At 39.4% G+C, this 19183-nt stretch overlaps 1 protein-coding gene across 3 annotated transcripts in view; it reads left to right on the top strand.

Annotated features, from left to right (window-relative positions):
* The window catches only part of ERC2 (ELKS/RAB6-interacting/CAST family member 2), a 1126181-nt gene that overhangs the window by 179671 nt on the left and 927327 nt on the right, over nt 1–19183 (top strand). For all 3 annotated transcript variants that reach the window (XM_063426897.1, XM_063426898.1, XM_063426899.1), the window contains one exon: nt 15561–15635. In XM_063426897.1, the coding sequence (XP_063282967.1) occupies nt 15561–15635 (75 nt within the window). The remainder of the gene's footprint in view (nt 1–15560; nt 15636–19183) is intronic.

Below are 19183 nucleotides of genomic sequence, written 5' to 3' on the forward strand. Positions count from 1 at the left end.
AGTATGCCCTTAGTTGGACAGCCTGCATTATTGGCGGGCAGCCTGACATGCATTCATGCCAGGCTGTCCTTCAAACTCTTTGGACAGACATGCCCCCTTTTGGGGCATGTTCTCCCCTTTTGGCAGTTCTGGTTACGTGATTTGCACCAGTGGCCCACCCTTTTACCGTGCCCATTGACTTCCTGCTTCACTGGACACTGCTGTTAGGGGTTATGGATTTACTTGAAAGATGAAAGCATAAATAAGAGAGAGATTAGCATAGAGTATGTGTTTTCTTATAGCTGAATCCTATGAGTTTCCCTCCAGCACCATCTCCATCAGATACATGACGCTTGGGAGGTATGACTGTTTTAGTGTTTTTGGTCGATAAGATTCCGTAATTAGGCCCATCATAATTGTCAGCACCAGGCCCAGTGTGCTCTTAATCCGGCCCTGCTCAGTAATAAATACAACCATGGGAAAATTGTAGAGCACCAGCTGTCAAAGCATTGTTGGAGTTGCAAGACAGATGGGGATCTATTGTTTGGCCACTCTTGCGATTAGGGGCCCAAATGATTTTTGCACCAGTGCCCTCTCTACTTTAGTTTCGCTTCTGCGTTGGTTAGTGGAGGACGTGACTGCATGTGAGGGAGTGGGGGTAAGGGTCCAGGGGGCCAAATCAAAAGTTTGCCAAGGCCCAAACAATATTTAAGATATCCTTGGATGGAGCTCTACCTTTTGGCCACTCTTGCACTAGAGGAGGGCCCCAAAAAAATTCCTGCACCAGGGCCCTCTCTACATTGATTATGTTACTGCTCACAACCTTATGCACTGACTTCTACAGACCAATTACGCCACGGCAGTTCTATGCACCAAATCCTTCTTCTATAATGAAGTAAACAAGTGTGGCAAACCCATTGCAAACATGACCAATAAAAACTGATACAAGACATTACTGGCCAAAATCAGAGACACACACAATTTAGTTTTTCATCTACCTTACAAACTTGCCGCAGTGGTGCATCACTATACCATACCGCACCCATCTCTACATGTATCTGAATACATTCTCTCAAAAACATTTTCCCCTCCCACCACCCCTTCAGAGGCAGAGGAACAACTGGAGGAACGTGCCCTTGCAGTCAAGGTTTCAAAAACAGGAAGATGCCCAGGACCTGACGGACTACCTCACTCCCTCCTAATAAACACTTACACTATATCCACACTTCATATCCGCATTTAACTCTATCACGGAAGGGCATCAAATCTCTACCCAATATTGCCATACTCCAAAAGGAGGGCAAGGGTGGAGAACAGTGGTCGAGCTACGGACCCATCTCCCTCTTCAACTGTGATAAAAAAGTTATATGCCAAGATATCCCACCCTCCCCCCTTTTTGCTTTTTTCTTGGCACACAATAGCAGTGTCTCACAGGTCTTACATACTACCCTATTCCAACCAAATCAAAAGTTCCACAAATCTATTTTACCAACATGGCAACTACTCTAGGCTCTATTTTAAGCACTATGCAACTGTAATTTCTGAAAACATTGTATCATTTTATTCTAACCTAGTATATAACAATCTCTATTGCATACTGTTGAAAACTCTCAATAAAAAGTTATTCACGAAAAAAATAAATGTATACATGAAAAAATAAAAGGATATCCTTCTTTAAAATATTGGAGATGTTTTTAAACTTAGGTACCCCATCAATATAAAAAGCCCTCCAGGCTATGCATTTCCTGGCTGTTAGTGTTGCAAAACATGATATATCTAGGGTCCCATAGTAGTATTTAATTGTCAGGAAATGTCCAGTCATTAGTTATTGTTATTTGAAAAGAAAAGAAAAAAAAAAGCACATTAATTGGTTTTAATGAAACGTCTCGGTCAAATTAAGTATCAAAGAGCTTATGAGGTATTATTTCAATATTTCAGTTAGTGCAAATCATTAGAATTAATAATTCATTGAAAATTCACGTTTTAAGTTAACTAAAATCCATGGGTGCACATTACGATGAAACAACATCAGGCAAAACAGAATACTAGTAGATAAAGCTGAATTATATATTGGCTGAGAAGCTTTGCTGTTCTATTCTGTAAAGGACACAGCTGTTGCTGTAGATAGCAAATTGCATGGGGTGTATGCATTCAGCACAGCAAGTTATCATACATTGAATTAAGAAAGGCAACATATTATATTTCTTAATTCTGAATGCGATATACTTTTTGTACGTGTGTATGTGTGTGTGTATATAGGTTTCTGTGTGTGAAATTTTACGTTCATGTGAAAGAATAAAAGAAAATTACTGAGAATAATCCTAGCACCGCCTAACAGTGGCCCAGTCACATTGTTAAAGGGCTGTGATGCCCGATTGGGCCCGTGATCAGTGTTGCACAGTGGGTGTCCCAAAGTGTGAGAGACATTCAATGGGCACTCCCATCTTGTAAGCACTGGTGCAGCTGCATTGCTTGCATTGGCGGTAGTTCCACTGCTGTTTTGAACACACCCACCTATCACTGGGCATGGAGTCTATTTAATGCCAGAGTGCAATGCTCTTGTTTGCTAAATGTATAGTTTGTATAGTTTTTCAAGACAAACTTCTCCATGCGTAGATAGTGGGTGTAGCTCACATTTCTAAATTGTACCAGTGGTTAAAAAAAGTAGGGCTGAAGTACTGCATTGAGACACTAATCAGCACAGCACAGGAACAGGCATTCAGCACCAAATCAGTAGAAGTGGGGGTCTACAATACCAGATAGGACTCAAGGTGCAGACTGTGCGAAGAGGTCTCCCAGGCAATCCACCACATAGTAGCCAGGTTCAAGATGGGAGACTAAACAAAGTTGTTTGGATGATGTACCAAAACATCTGCGCAGACTATGGGCTGGATTTGCTTGATCCCAGATGGGAAGTACCACAAGGGTTAGTTGAGAGTGATAGTTCTAAGATCCTTTGGGACTTCCAGATCCAAACAGACAAGTACCTGCCAACCACCTTGGCATTGTGATGGATGTGACAATACCCAGTGATCATAGCATCAAGAAGATGGAAATGAGGAGGACAAATACCAAGAGCTGAAAGTGGTGCTAGAAATTATGCATTAAGTGAAGGCAGTAGCAGTCCCAGTTTTTATATGAGAACTCAGGGTTATAACCACCAGGTTGAGAGAGTGGCTTCAGTACATTCCAGGTGAGACATATGAGATCTATGTCCAGAAAAGTGGAGTTCTAGGGACTGCTACTATACTGCAGAGAAACCTCAGACTCACAAGCACCTTTGGTAGAGGACCTGAGAATGAGGTATACACAAACATACCACCTGGATTGGTGAGAAAGTAAACATTTATATTATTTACATTTAATGTATTAATTCTCTCTCCCTTCATGTTAAAGGGACACTGTAGTCACCAAAGCAACTTTAGCTTAATGAAGCAGTTTTGGTGTATATATCATGCCCCTGCAGTCTTACTGCTCAATTCTCTGCCATTTAGGAGTTAAATCACTTGGTTTATGCAGTTCTAGTCACACCTCCATGCAAATGACTGCCTAAACACTTCCTGTAAAGAGAAATCTAATGTTTATACTTCCTTTATTGGAAATTCTCTTTAATTAAGAATCTAGATTTTTTTAAATGTATCTCCTGCACTGTTAATAGCTTGCCAGACCTTGCAGGAGCCCCCACTGTATGTGATACAAGTTCAATTTAAAGAACAGAAGATACGTTTTTAAAGTAAGTTAACGTGATTGAAAATGAAACCATTGTTTTCATGCAGGCTGTTTCAGTCACAGCCAGGGGAGGTGTGGCTATGGCTGCATGGACTGAGGCAAACATTATTTAACTCCTAAATGGCAAAGCACTGAGCATTGACACTTCCAATGCATGATCTATACACAAAAACTGCTTTATTAAGCTAAAGTTGTTACGGTGACTATAGTGTACTTTGGCAAACCTAGCCACCTCTGGACTGTAATATAGAAAGGTTGTCTGTACTATGTGCTGTTTGTATTCTGCTATGTATCCTGTGTGGTAGATGTAAATGTACTGTGTATCTATGCTATGGTAATTCGCATGCTGGCAGCCGTAAGCTACCAGCATGCAAGTACTTAGTTCGACGAACAGCGGCTATCCGGGCTGTTCGTGGAACGAATGCAGGCTCCCCTTATAGACCACACACTGAGGAGCGTGTGGCACTCGTTAACCGATTGCAACAATGTTGCAATCGGTAATTAGAAGCTCTCCTAGGTGGCCGTCGTTCGGCTACCGACCATGCGGCGGTCGGCCATCTTGGATTCGCTATTCTTCAGCGGTGTTTGGTCGTCGAGCGCCTGGAACTGAAAACGGCTACTCGACGACACGAACACCGCTGGACTTCCAGACCGTTTGGGAGCCCGGTATTCGGTAGAATCGTTCCCCCAAGTATAATCGACAGTTTGAGGGGAACTTCGATGTAAACTGTATTTGTTGCGGCTTTCGGTCATTTCAACTGGGATCTGAGCGGTATTCACACAAAAGATGCGCTCAGACCCCAGCTATCTACCGAACGTTCGGTTAGTTAAATGTACCGTATAAAGTTTATAAAACGGATTTTAATGTGAATTGTCAGTTTTGCTACACGAGCAGATAATCCACTTAATCGTCCATTTTGGTGGGAGTATCCCTCTCGTGTAGCAATGTACCCTGGGAGAATTACACTGTATTATGGGAGAAATCCCCTGAAACTTCTGTCAAGAAACCCCTTGCATGGGGAACTGTATAAATATACAAGCCTGTGAATAAAGCTAGTTAGTTGACTCCCAAACTGTGTTTCGTCCGGTTATTGGGAGGATTGGTATATTGCCTTACTTTTCAGCACTGACTGTGGATTTACCTGTAATACCAGCGGAGATCGTGGATTCTACTATTGCACTCCGCTACATGTACTTTTAAGCAACATCTTTCCAAAGTCCATGTAAGCAATTAAACAGTAGGAAATTACAGTTCAATGTCTCTATTATCTGTGGTCTCCCATCGCCATCATTCATCCATCCAGCTATCCACTACAATATAACATGTTCTAGTGGTAAATATACATTATGGAGTATATATTAACAGTTTAATTGGTTGTTGACAATAATCCCCTCATTAGAAATACATTCATGAGCATCTCTAGGAAATTGAGTTAAACAGAATCAGTGTAACCAGCAACATTTATTTTACAAATTCTACTTACCTAAATATAGCATATGCCTCTTGCTGGCCATTGTTCTTAAATGATTGCCCTCCATCCACAATGCTTCATAAACACGTTTCAGCATGTTTTGCACCAGAAGTCAACATTGCAAAGTTAAAAAACACTGTATAGTTGCTAGCTATTTGGCTAGCACATTGTACGTATAGAACTGCACTATTCTGTACTACCCTACAAAACAGGACACAGGTTCACATAGTAGTACATTCTTTTTCCCTACTGATGTTCTTTGGCTGCTAGAAGAATTCTTGTTTTGAATACTTACATAATAACTATAGTAGCACACAGTGCGTCCCCGAATGAGTTAAATGTCATTCGTGGGGCGGGGCCGGGACCTGTAACGGAGCGGACGCCATTCTAGCGGACTCCCACCTTGTAATCCAAAATCCGCCGAAATCTCGGAACCTACCCGCCATCCGAACCGGAGCACGTCGGAAGAGTGTCCAGGCCCACATACCGAACCAGCAGATGCCTTTCCGGTACACTCCGAAGTCTGGGAGTGCAAAACGCAGGCCTAAGGCCTACCACGCGCCAAGCCTGCAAGGCCTCGAGCAGCTACTCGGCGGGACATACCTGCAGGGTGATTCCGATCCGGAAAGCGACTTCGACCCATACAGGCCGGAGACCCCCGAACCCATGGGGAAACGCTTGCAGAAGGCTCACTTGGGCCCCTGTATGGCACAGGACATTGGAACCTTGCTCCAGAGGCCAGCACTGCCCAAAGCTGCCGCCATGGTCCACACGCCTTCCCTCTCACCGGCCCACTCATCAACCCAAACTGACACAGCACTCACAATGCCGGCAAAGACCGCAGCAATGGGAGACTCTGATTTTGCCACTAAACAGGACCTACAAAACTGGGTCAAAGACATACAAAAAACGCTGGCTGTTGATGTGGGACGCCTGAAAACCGACATGCACAATGTTAAAGAGCGCGTCCAAACCACGGAGCAAGACATCACGCACCTCAAAGCCGGCATGGCGAACATTCAAGAAGACGTGCATCAACTGCAAACCTCACAGCTCAGCTTAACGCTACAAATGTCCGCCCTGGAGGACCGAGCCAGGCGAAATCACGTGAAAATAAGGGGTATACCTACAGAGATCCAGGCCTCCGAACTGCCGCACTACGTCCGTAGACTCTTAACCACCATCTTACCATCGGCAGTTAATCGTAAATTCGGGCTGGACGGCGTATACAGGCTCCCAACCTCATCCAGGATGTCTAACATGCCCACCAGAGATGTCATATTACGATGCGCCTCCACCCACGATAAAGCACAACTCCTGGCGGCAACCAGAGGTAAAACCCCCCTGACCTTTGAAACGACCCAGCTGTCGTTCTACCAAGATCTTACCAGGGCCACGCTACAGTGGCGAAAGACACTATCACACTTAACAAGCCATCTGCGCAACCTAGGAGTGCCCTACAGATGGGGACCACGAAGATCCCTGCTAATCCCCCACAATGAACTCACTCACACGATAACATCGGGCGAAGAGGCACCAGCACTCCTGAAAAATCTTGGCCTACCAGACTTACCTGCCACCCTACAACCGGAGTCACAGCACGAGATAGGGGACCCAGCCACCAGCATGCCGTTCATCCCACACGACAGGACAATGTCGAGCCCCCAAACTTGACAACAGCAGCCGGAGTACTCACAGGGACCTACGTTACTCGGCCGACATTGCTGGGAATAGGGCATTTCTTAACCCTCCCGCATATTACTTTCACCAGCACAAAGGCCACTGGACTATGGGACTAATCGTCCTGAGTTTCTTTCCTGTTTTTCCTTTTTTGTTTCAATCCTAAGTTTAAAGTTTAAGTATATAACTCCAGCCATGAAAAGCACAAGATGAGACAAGGCTCTAAGCTTGCAAAAGGTACCAACACGCTAACACTCCCCCCCCCCCCCCCCCCCGATGCCCCCTTGGTTAGGGGTAATACGCCACCGTATACCACCATAGACCGCTACCCATGTAATAAGCCCACTACCTGACCAGGCTATAATACCCTGCAAGTAACATATCGTAACCACTAAACCTACTTGCAACCACGCTAATAACATGAGCCTAAACCTTGACATGTAGGGAATTTAATATTAAAGTTCATAAACCTTGTTAGAATTTAAAGCATAGCCCCTCCAGTGACTAACATCACCTCTCACTCAGCCATGTTTATTGTAATTGTTAAGCTGATATACACTTTGTCCTCGACTGAGACGCATATCCCTTTTTTTAACTATCTGGCAGATTGAAGGGAGTGGGCCCGGTTATATTCTTATCGTTTTTTCTGTTATGCCAATGTGCACTATTTTACCACCAATACCTCATTGGAATGTCAGCATACATGCAGCTGACCGAATCTCATTGTCAGCTTACATTGTGACCTTCCACACTCATTATAGATGACCTGCTAACATACTTATTGTCTTACCTTTTGCTAAACCTGAATATATTAACTTCATCTCATACATGTCTAGCATGTAACTCGACTTACTGTTCCATGTTTCCGATTGATCTTCATAGGTTTTCCCCAGTTTTACATTTGCATCCTTTACTTTAACCCCGACGATACCATCGTACAGTTCAAAGCTATCTGTATAACTGTCTCACTATTCGTGTTATTGATTTACTGGAAAGCTAGCTTGATATAAAAAAAAAAAAAAAAAGAGGCTTCCATTCGTAGGAGATGTACTATTGTGTCAAAGTGATCCCACTATGTACAAATACTGTGCACCCCCTCTTCTCTATTATGTATCCCATTTACCTCCTGCCTCAATAAAAGAAAGATTGACAAAAAAAAAAAAAATGCCATTCGTTTGCCATTCAGTTTAATGGTGATTTGGCATATGTTATTGAAATATAAACATGCACTTTACATGGCACCAGGGGCAGAAATAAAATCGAGCAGAGTGTGTATCTTCAGTCTAGTCTATAATAATTACCCTTTCAAATCATCCTTGAAAAACTCACCAGAGGCCAGTATTTTAGTTTACTTTCTAATCAATAGTGACATGGCTCTGTGTACTTTAATATGTCATTAAAATGGGCTTTTAAATGCCCTAAGTATTCACTTTGACGTTCTTTCTTGTCAGTTTTTATTAGATGAAAAGTATTTTCTAAAAGTTATCGTGCTTCTTGTCTATTTATTTTTTTCTCATCACATAAAATCAAAAATATAAAAGCCAACAGAAAAAAAGAAACATAATCAGTCCTTTTCCAAATTTTGGACAGTGTTGCAATATACCATGGCCAACTTTATTAACGTGTGGTTTACTCCTTTACTCATTACTATGCTACTGGGCACTGCTCTCTTTCCGGCTATTGAGCATGGCCATGATTCACAGAAATGTGGCACGATTTTGAATATATGTCTTGGCTGTGCTCATTGATAAATTATAGGCTGCTTGTATTTTGGTGGCCAAATAGATCATAATGTTAGCCACTAGACCGGTATTTAAATTTAAACCTGGTGTTGTTTCAATTTATCAAAATAAGTGCTATTTGTGCACAGAAAAAAAATATCTAAAAATAATCCAGGATTTAAACTTTCTAATTTACCAATTCGACTTTCAAAATTCCTTGTTGTATAATACATTCAGAGGGATTTTTAAAATGTTTTTAAATCACTTATCTAGTAATTACATTATTAAAAAAAAAAAATTTAAAACCACCTATAACTTGTGATGTTTTAACTTTTTTGTGTGTGTATGTGTGATGCTTCATTTTCTTTTAAATGTGCATTAGAAATTTTGCAGTTGCTATCACAATCCAGCTTAAAGCATTGTTAAAGCATAGCCAGGTTGCGCACAGCACATTGGAAAGGGAGAATAACAATTTTGGTTCTGTCTTCTCCTCTTCTTATGGTGACTGACCGGCGCAAAGAAGCCACGATGGTGAGACTCTGTTCGAGAATATGGTAGTATGCATTTCTACATTTTATTTTTTCAAACCTCGCAGACAGATTTATTACATTTAGAGGATATGTAAATATAACATTAAAAATCCTTGTAAGTCTTAGTCCTAATGTAGTTATCGAGCCCAGTCAACCCTATAGCATCTGTTAAAGGAGCACTATAGGGTGAGGAACACAAACATGTATTCCTGACCCTATTGAGTTTAAACCACCATCTAGCCACCCTGGCATCCCTAAATATAGTAAAATCTTACTTGAATTCAAGTCTGGAGCTGCTTATTTTGTCCCTGTTACCTTTAGATCTGCCCACTGCCTGCTGACATAAGCAGAAGTGGTAGCCTGATCCAATCACAATGCTTCCCTATAGGATTGGCTCAGACTGACAAAGAGGCAGATCAGGGGCAGAGCCAGCACAATTCAAACACAGTCCTGGCCAATCAGCATCTCCTCATAGAGATGAATTGAATCAATGCATCTCTATGAGGAATGTTCAGTGTCTGCATGCAGAGGGTGGAGACACTGAATGTTTGGATGCATTTTAGGCAGCCATGACGCAGGAAGGATCTCTAACAGCCATCTGAGGAGTGGCCAGTGAAGTTATCACTAGGCTGTAATGTAAACACTGCATTTTCTCTGAAAATACAGGGTTTACAGCAAAAAGCCTGAAGGTAATGATTCTACTCACCAGAACAAATTCAATAAGCTGTAGTTGTTCTGGTAACTATAGTGTCCCTTTAACATGTCAGGACTGGGGATGTATAGGGAAATATATTCATTAGTAGGGAATCAGTTAATGTAAGATGAGGTGAAGCAATGATGGGGTGAAACTGCAGATAGGAGGACTAATCTGATATAAAAAGTTGTATTTTTATTGAATTAGTGTGGAATTGATCCAAATGTATCCCAAAACATTTAGATTGAACTGTTACATTGAAGCAAGTAGTCTTGACATATTGTCTTATGTAATTAAATTGTTACAAACTAAGACTGTAGTAGTTTTGGATTATATTTATTGCAATATTTTATAATAATTCAAACGGTTATGGCTCTTTTTTGAAGTTCTGCTTATTTTTTTTGTAACCTATTTGGTAATAAAGTTTAGAATTTATGCTAAGGTCAGCCAATAGGCAAGTCATATGTAGTGAAAAGAATTGTAAAGGATAAAAAAAGGGGGGCCTTTGACAATTGAAGCTTGTTCATATTCACGCTGGTCTTTTTTGGGTCTTTATGAATTGGGGACACAAATTAAAAGGAAATAGGAATGTAGTAATCAGAAAAAAAAAAGTCATCGAAAAAGAAGATCTCATTTAATTTAACATCTAACTTAGAAAAAGCACAAATAAAAATCAACTTGTGATTCTGCAGTAAAGCATAGTTTGCAATTTAATGTCGATCAATAAATAAATCACTAGTTTAAGAGAACAGCGTTGGCATCTTGGTGGTAATGTGAGGCACACGGTGGGTAGCCCTTTATAAACTGCCACCATGTTTGTAATACAAGATTTCATTGTACAATAAAACATTCTCATTAAATATGCAACATGTTTGTCTACACCTAAAGTAATATGTTCAGCTGAAGAAGGGTTTGATATTAAAATATTGATAGTCTATCAGTTGCGTATTCTGGAGTAGTCACAAGTAAAACCATTTAGCTAACAAAATTGAAATGAACTTGTGGAAACTTTACTTTAAAGAAATTCAAGAAACTGCCCCTTAAATGCTTAAACTATATCTGTAAATACCAAACACGAATTATTGTGCAATGAAGATAAAAGTAATGGCAAAAAGGAACTATACAGCGTCAAATTAAATCAACCAAAAAACTAGACTATAATATACCTAATCTTACTATAGCTTACTTCTTAGTATGAACGCTATTTTTTTTTTTGTTTTTGCTCTGTTTGTTGTGAGTCATTGTTGATGTGAAATGTAATTTTGGTATTCCAGACCAGAGCTTGTCAGCATTCGTCAAGATTGGTTTAATAGGTCTACCCCAACATTGCTAATGTTTTTTATGGCCTCTGTTCTTTTACACTGAGAAATATGACTTAATTACCAAGACACTGAGCGATTTGTACCTGAACACATGGTTCTGAAAACGCTACACTACTGAAGTCATGAGTATCGAAGTTGCTACCCATTATCCATGAGGGGTGACATCATCATAGAGACATCATTAAACAAGGACATTATCTGATTTAATGTGCCCTCTCCCTACCTACCACAATATGGCCATAAAATACAGTATTAGCGTTTAGATTTAAATTTAATTATAGATAAGCTTTTTTTTCCCTTAACCCCTTAAGGACACATGACATGTGTGACATGTCATGATTCCTCTTTATTCCAGAAGTTTGGTCCTTAACCCCTTAAGGACCAAACTTCTGGAATAAAAGGGAATCATGACGTGTCACACACGTCATGTGTCCTTAAGGGGTTAAGGGGTAAAAGTTAAAAAACAAATATAAAAAATAAGGTGGTTGACTAGAGAAGTATATACATTAACCCACATCTCAAACTTTGAATAGTTAGGGTCCAGTCATTTCTAAACCAAGAGTTAAAGGGACACTCCACTGTCTAAATCCAAAATAAATACTGTTTAGTAGATGTACCGCAAATGAAAAGCTGTATGTATTTAAGTATATATTTTTAAATTAGGGTTATATCTAAAAACAGCTTGCAAAAGTCTGCGGTCTTTGCAAGCTTTACATTTCTAACCCCCTCTAGGCTTTCTGTGGCTGTCCAATCACAGGCATTCCAGTGCAGTTCAATGAGACCTGTTTGCAAGGCTTGTGCTCTGAGCAGTTGCTGCGTTTTGAGGTTAGCTTCACTGGGCTAACCAAACCAGAAAATAACAAGACCTATTGTTTGCTTGAAAGCCAAGAGGGTATTACCAGGTTAATTTATAACCGTGTCACTTTCTGTTGAAATCTGCACTTTTTATAAAATGGGAAAAAAAGAGGACACTCTCTTTACACGTAAAACTTGTCATCTAGCTAAAGTGCTTTGGAGTCATAGAGGGAGGAGATGCAGCAACGCAGTCTGTGGGTACCTCATGTTATTATATGCATCCAAATCCATGTGTACTTTTGGTACTCCTTCACATAAGACCTGCCTGCTCTTCTGTACTCTAGTGCGGATACGTGAGATTATTACAACTGAGATTGTACCCAGCCTCCCTCTCTTTCTGTAATCCCTATTTTCGTTTAACCAAATATTGAAAAATTCTAAATAAAGAATATATAAATAAAATAAAATCACCAAGTATCAATATGTAAATATTAATCTCCTTTGTCGCTAGTGTATAAAAAGTGTCTTTATTCATTTATCAACTCATTCCATGTGATGATATGTGACTGTTAATTGTAAAGTGTGAATATCCATGTGTCTGCATGGCATCATGTTGGATTACCTCATAACTATACTGGTAGGCATGAATGTCCCTTAGATCTTCTTATTTATTTCTTAATTTTTAAGGGCATGTCATTCATTTTATATCTCTGAAACCTATTAAGGGATATTCAAATGCAATCCAGTTCTTGATATATGCCCAGAAACATCAGTTATCCTTAAGACTAGCTCACCACCCTGTTCAAATCAAGTATATTAGGAAATTCTATAAAACTAATCCTCGAAGGGGGGAGCAAAATGACAATAATGGTTAGCTTGAGTGGGATTTCCCATTACTAAATGCTTGAGTGAATGCAGTGGATTAAATGTTTGAGCCCTTAAGGGGACTTTTTTGAGTCCATTGCTAACCTCTTCTTGCCCTCTAAAGGTCAAGGAGCCATTCGGAAATGTGTAAGTGGACTGGGAGAAGCTGTTTATCTTAGGTCGGCATGCAGTTCGTCAAACAAGAGATCAGTGTCTCAGCTCGGAGAATCACAAACCCCCAAATTCCACACATCATAGATGTGCTGAGAGCATTGAAATATAATACAGGTAGAATTCAGAAATAGGCTGGGACACAAGGTGAAGGACTCTGATTTTGTGAGCTGCACATGGAACCAATAATGTATACAGGAAAACGTTGGGTAATTCTTCTGTGCAATTCTAGAGAGCAGTCTGCATTAACGGTCCATAATCTCCATCTGTACTACCTGCTTTTAATTTTTTTTTTCATACATTTTGAGCTGTAAGGTGCTTTTTTAAATTTACTTAGCACTCCCTACCAAAAAAAAATGGGGGGATACAACAACTCAGGGTGTTCTACAAATGTGGTGTTGTGCAAATAGTATTTTATACTTTTTTTTTTCTATTCTGCTTGTAAAATTGCAACAGATAGTGTTACATTATACTTTGCATAAGAATTTGTAGAATTCAATTCTCAAAAAGCTTTGCTGAGTAACCTTTGATTTCTATTAAGTTGTGATATGTCGTTTAGCAAATAATTTACAATTTATCATAAAAGTAAATATAATATGTAAATAGTAATGAAGATATTCAGTATTTATTTATTCTCCAGCAAAGATATCACAGTGGATTTGTAAGTCTGACAACACCCACCCTTCAGTTTCTCATATCTCCCTGTTTGTTCTCCTCCATAATGTTATCAATAATATTAAACAATTTTGTGTTTTATTACGAGTACAGATTCATCAGACTTAGCAGCTATACCCAATATTTTCTATACTTAGAGCAGTTTTAAATATAAGGTGACTTTAGGCAGGGAGCCCAGAACTCTAAATTTGCTTATTCACCATACCTATGTGAAGAATGGAGAAGCTGCCTAGGGCTTGTGGGATTTGTATGGTCCTTTGTCTATGCTCCATTTCCCCAACTGTGCAATGTACTAGGAAGATAACCAAGGCCCAAATTCTATGTCTTTATATAATTTGTTTAAACATAGTGGTTGAGATAGTCTCTCTTCCTCTAGAAAAAAAGATATTGTTAACGGGACACACCAGGATTGAATGTTACAATTTTGAAAAAAATGTTTTTATATATTGTATAGATATATGCATTTTACTAATGAATGCAAAAAACAACCAATCCAAAATAAGAAAAGAAAAATATATATTCAGAAATAGCAATAAATTCCCTTTACTATACAGCAGGTTAGCAGTACTGTGATGGTCAGGATGCTCTGATACTTATTTATGGAACTTTTTAAAATTCTGACTTCATCCTGCCCAACAAGGATTCATATCTGCCCAACAAGGCTTTATAGGTAGAGCATAAATGTTATGTACTTCCTGATTTCTCTTATTCGAGAAACCCTGCAGGATGGGATTGACCGAAAGCTAACTCTACAACCTACAGTAACCAGATTTAAATATTTTTGAATAGAGGACGTGCACAGGAAAAAATAGACAGACTTAAGATAGAGATTTCTAGAAATCTTAAAAAAAAAAAAAATAAAAAAAAAAATTTTTTTGCTAAAATTATTAAAAATTGAGCAACAAAAAAAAATGTGGGTAATTATTTCGGTCTAGAGCTATAAAATGTATAGAGGTGGATTTGGTTCCCATAGTGTCCCTTTATTTTAAAGTTGTCCCAAGAGTTTTAAAATGAAACCTACAAGTCCTCATCTTCTGCAAGCAAGCAAAACTAAGCTACCAAAATAAAAAGCAATTATACAATTCAAAATGCTTGTATACAAAACTAATTCATCATAGTACATAGTTGCAAATTTCAGCACAAAAATAGCACTTTTATAAATTAACCTTGTCCCCGCACCATGGCTGTCAGTCAGACTACAGGTTTGTTACTTCCTCGTAGTTTAGGTCGGTGGAGCTAAATTCAGAAGGGAGGCAATTGCTCAGAGCACCTGCCATGCAAAGACTACCTATTTAGATGCAAAAGACAGGGAGGACCTTTAAAGGCTTCTGACAAAAGATCTGCCACTTTTGCAGGCTGTTTTTACATATATCCCCATTGGAAAAAAAAAATGTAGAATTAAATGCAATGCATGTTTTTATTGGAGCTGTATCTAATAAATCGTGATTTATTTAATTATATTAAAACCAATCCTATACTCCGAAACCTTGCAGGAATCTCAAGTTGTGTACCTTATAGACTACAGCAAAGTCTCCATTAATCATCGTCATTGGCCATTAAAGGGTTAAGGTAATAAACGCTTCCCAGCTCTTAATTTCTAACACTTTTTAATGCTGCAATTTTTCTTTTTTTTTGCGAACTAATTAATTAACGTACTTTTCATTTCATCGCTGGGCAGAGAGCTTTGTGCTTGCTACCTTGCCAATAGTGAACATTAATTATTGACTAAGCTTTCACAATTAATTCATGTGCCGGTAGCTTGGCTGTAACATAAGACAGGGATCGCCGTAGAGTGAAGACTACAAAAAATAGATGTACCTGTAGATATGCAGACCTGTAATGTCTAAAATTATGTTTTAATCATTTTTGTTTAAATCCTTAATGAAATAATGAGTCGACAAGCTTATTTTTATCGTGTTCCTCCTCAGGAACTACACAGACGGAACCAACTGCAGCCAGAATCTGCCAAGACAAAAGCTCTCCAGACAGTCATCGAGATGAAGGTAAGGGCTGCTGTCTTATTTGCTCGGTTTTCAATTCTGTATATGACAGGGACCTATTCACATCATTGTTAAAATATCACAATTGATTAGGGAAAAACAACTTGTTTGTTTATTTATCTTTACGTCTGTGTGTTTATAATAGAAACACAGAGAAACTTCACTAATCTACATAATGTTGGGAAAAATAACATCCTCAAGTTATCTAGATGATGTGTATTTTATTCATCTATATTTGTAAACTTAAAATATCTTTACCATTCTAGTTTCCAGATGGGATAAATATGTAACACAATGATAATACCCGAGAGCCTAGATCTTAAACCATGCACTGTGCCATTGTCTAGGTATGGTGTTGTCTATAACCTGGAACCTTCATTGTGAAGTTTTGGGATTTAAGAATGACTGTATGTTTTGAATCATTCTTCACTGTGTCTGGTGCAGAATGTGTGATATTTAATATGCAGTCCTTTACACTTAATGAAACTCAAAGCAGACTTATAATATTGCATGTTTTATGACATCCCATTAAACTTCATTATCCTTACAATACCTGATTTATGTTCTTGTAAGTATATGTTACCAAAATCCTAATTTATTGCTCTACTGCACTAATTTACTAACAATACTTTTTCCACTACCATCACCATTCTGGGACGAACAGGTTCAGAAATACTCCGTTAATGACTAAACCAGAGCATCTTCTAATGCTGAATAAAGTTTCCCCGTTTACTATATATCTTGCTTCTTTTTATTCATTTCTTTAACTGCTCATGATGGCTGTCTATCTGCCTATCATCTCAACCACGTTTTTAAACAAGACCCCTCTCTCTTTATTTGAGTGCAGGTCAGTGTTATTATCTCACCTGAGACTTTTTCTCAAGATTGACCATTGCCGAAATAAAGAGTGATTTCCATTTGTGCTTTGTCTTTTGGTTGATCCTACCTGTTTATCTCTGTCTATCCATCCATCCATCCATACCTGGGATAAATCGTTGGATGGTTGATTGGTTGGATAGATATTGCTCTTGAACCTGGGATGGGTGCTGAAAAGCACAGTGAAATATTTTTGTGTAACTATGAGTGCATATCACATGTGCATGCTTGGAAATATTTCCATACTGTGTTGTTAAGTTCCCCTGGCTAGATGAAGATGTCTAAGCATGTACAAGCCCCTCTTGCCACATAATTTGTTCATTTCACTTTCTCCAATGTATTTATTTACCTTCTCTTTCCACACACAGTTTCTCTTTCTCCTCTAAACATGCTTTTCATGCCACCCTTTTTGTTTATTTTTATTAAACTCATCCATCTTGGCTCTCTCACTTCTCGCTCTATTCTACTCCACTCATTTCTACCTTCAGTTTCCTTCATGTCTACATGCTCTATTAATGGGCTAGACATATAGCTAGAAGACTAAAGCACTATATATATATTTTTATTACCACTTACTTATTGCCTCTGAGCTTTAACCCCTTAGGGACCAAACTTCTGGAATAAAAGGGAATCATGACATGTCACACATGTCAGGTGTCCTTAAGCGGTTAAGATGAGTCTTATTATACGGTGTAATTCCAGTGTCTTAAATACAGAGGTCCCACGTAAGACAAAGGAGCAATGTTACACAGATCTTTCCATCATTTAGCACATGACCATGCATAGCTTTGGTGCCAGGAGTCATTTCTAATGACACTCTCATTCATATCTTTCCATTAAACCTTTTTGGTAAATGCAATCTGCATGTTAATTTTGTCAAAATGGCCTGTGCCAACAAGGAGAGAATAAAACCAGCCCAGGTTTCATACCTCTTGTTGTGACTTTACCTTCATCCTCCGGACCCACGCAGCGCGGCGGTCTCCCTGGCTGCCTCCGGGAGGCGGCGCAGCCTGTCGGGCGCTAGCCGCTCGTGGCAATATCCCTCTTATGACGCGACGCATGCGCCCCGTCGTCATCAGGATTTTGCTGCAAAAATTCAAACGTGGCCACGCTCCCGGACCTTTTGGAGGCGTGGCTTTAAAGCTAAACACACCTCACTATAAAAGGGCGCCCCTGTCCTTCCCTCAGCGCCCTAGTGTGGTTCTTGTTTGTTCCCTCTAGCGCTCTTGGTAAAATTGTCTGTTTTTCTGGTATATTGACCCTTGGCTTCCTTACTGACTACTCTCCTCTCTGGCTCCCCGAATTTTGGCTTTGCTATTTCTCGTGTATTCCGTTTTCTGTACTCCCTTGACCTTTGGCTATTCATTTGACTATTCTCTGACGTTAAGCCCGGCCACCCTAAGGTCCGGTATACGTCTCTTTCTGGGTTACTATCTGCGTGAAGGGGTCACTGTCGTGACACTTGTAAAAGGTCAAATCACTCTCAGAGTTACCACTTGCCAAACTCAAAGCCATTTTATTTTTGCTGACTGTAATATTTAAAAGGGCAGATGACTTCCACTAAATCATATTTGTCTGGACCATCATTATCTTTTAAAAGCTAGTTTCATTATGTTGAAATACAGCTACTGAGAAAATGCATTTCCTTAAAATCAATAGCCAGGTAAATTGGGTGCTTTTAACTGATTGGCTTACTGTTTTGGGACAGTGGATGGTGTTTTAAATCTCAGGTTGCTGGATCAACACATTGAACAATCTGCGCATAAAGTGAATTTTTATCCTCCAAGCAATGGGAAGCAGACCTGCTGAATAAACATCTAAACTGCTATTTCATACGTATTTACTGCAATAGACTTCAATGGTACCCTATGGAATGCACAAAGACACATATTCACCGTGTATTCTATTTTAACCATATTAGTCTCCTGGCTCTTATTACATCTGACTAATAGCTTTGCATGCTGTCTTACCTGCTAACTTTGGTTTACACTTCACCCACACGTTTAGATCTGATAATGGACATGAACTTGGAGGTAGTATTGCCATCTTCTCATCTCACTGTTCATTCTTATACCGCGTGCTCACCCCTCACTAATTTTCTTTTAAATTGACCCATGTCTGTCTCTTCCTGCCATTCCAACCTATATCGCTGTCATATATCAACTCTGCGATGCAATCTTGCAGGTTCTAGCTCACTTTGCAGCCTGGCTTTCTTGTTTTTCTCTTCTAACATCTTTATGGGAGACTTTAATGCTTGTTGGCAAACCTTCAACATTTGCGATTTCGAAATCTCTTCTTGGCATCCTCTACGGGCCTCAATCAGTGAAAGTCTTCTACAACATATATGAAAGGGAACTCCATTTTCTTCTTCCATCCCTGCACTGCTTTTCATTTATTTATTCTCCATTCTCCAATTTCTGTATCAAGTAGTATAAACATTTCATGTTAACCTCACTATCTAGAAAAGAAAAAAAAACTCTTCAAACCCACAGAAATTTCAGTCATACTCACCTATTAAAGTTTAGAAATTCAGTCCAACCAATCCTCTAAAAAAATAAATTACAACCTCAAATAACTAAAAAGCTAAAGTTAAGAGGTGTATATACACCCCCACACGATATACCCATAATGCCGCATATTTGATAGATTTGACTGCCCCCACCACCCTATCATGC

The sequence above is a fragment of the Pelobates fuscus genome, chromosome 7 (genome assembly GCF_036172605.1).
Source record: "Pelobates fuscus isolate aPelFus1 chromosome 7, aPelFus1.pri, whole genome shotgun sequence".
Lineage (NCBI taxonomy): Eukaryota > Metazoa > Chordata > Amphibia > Anura > Pelobatidae > Pelobates > Pelobates fuscus.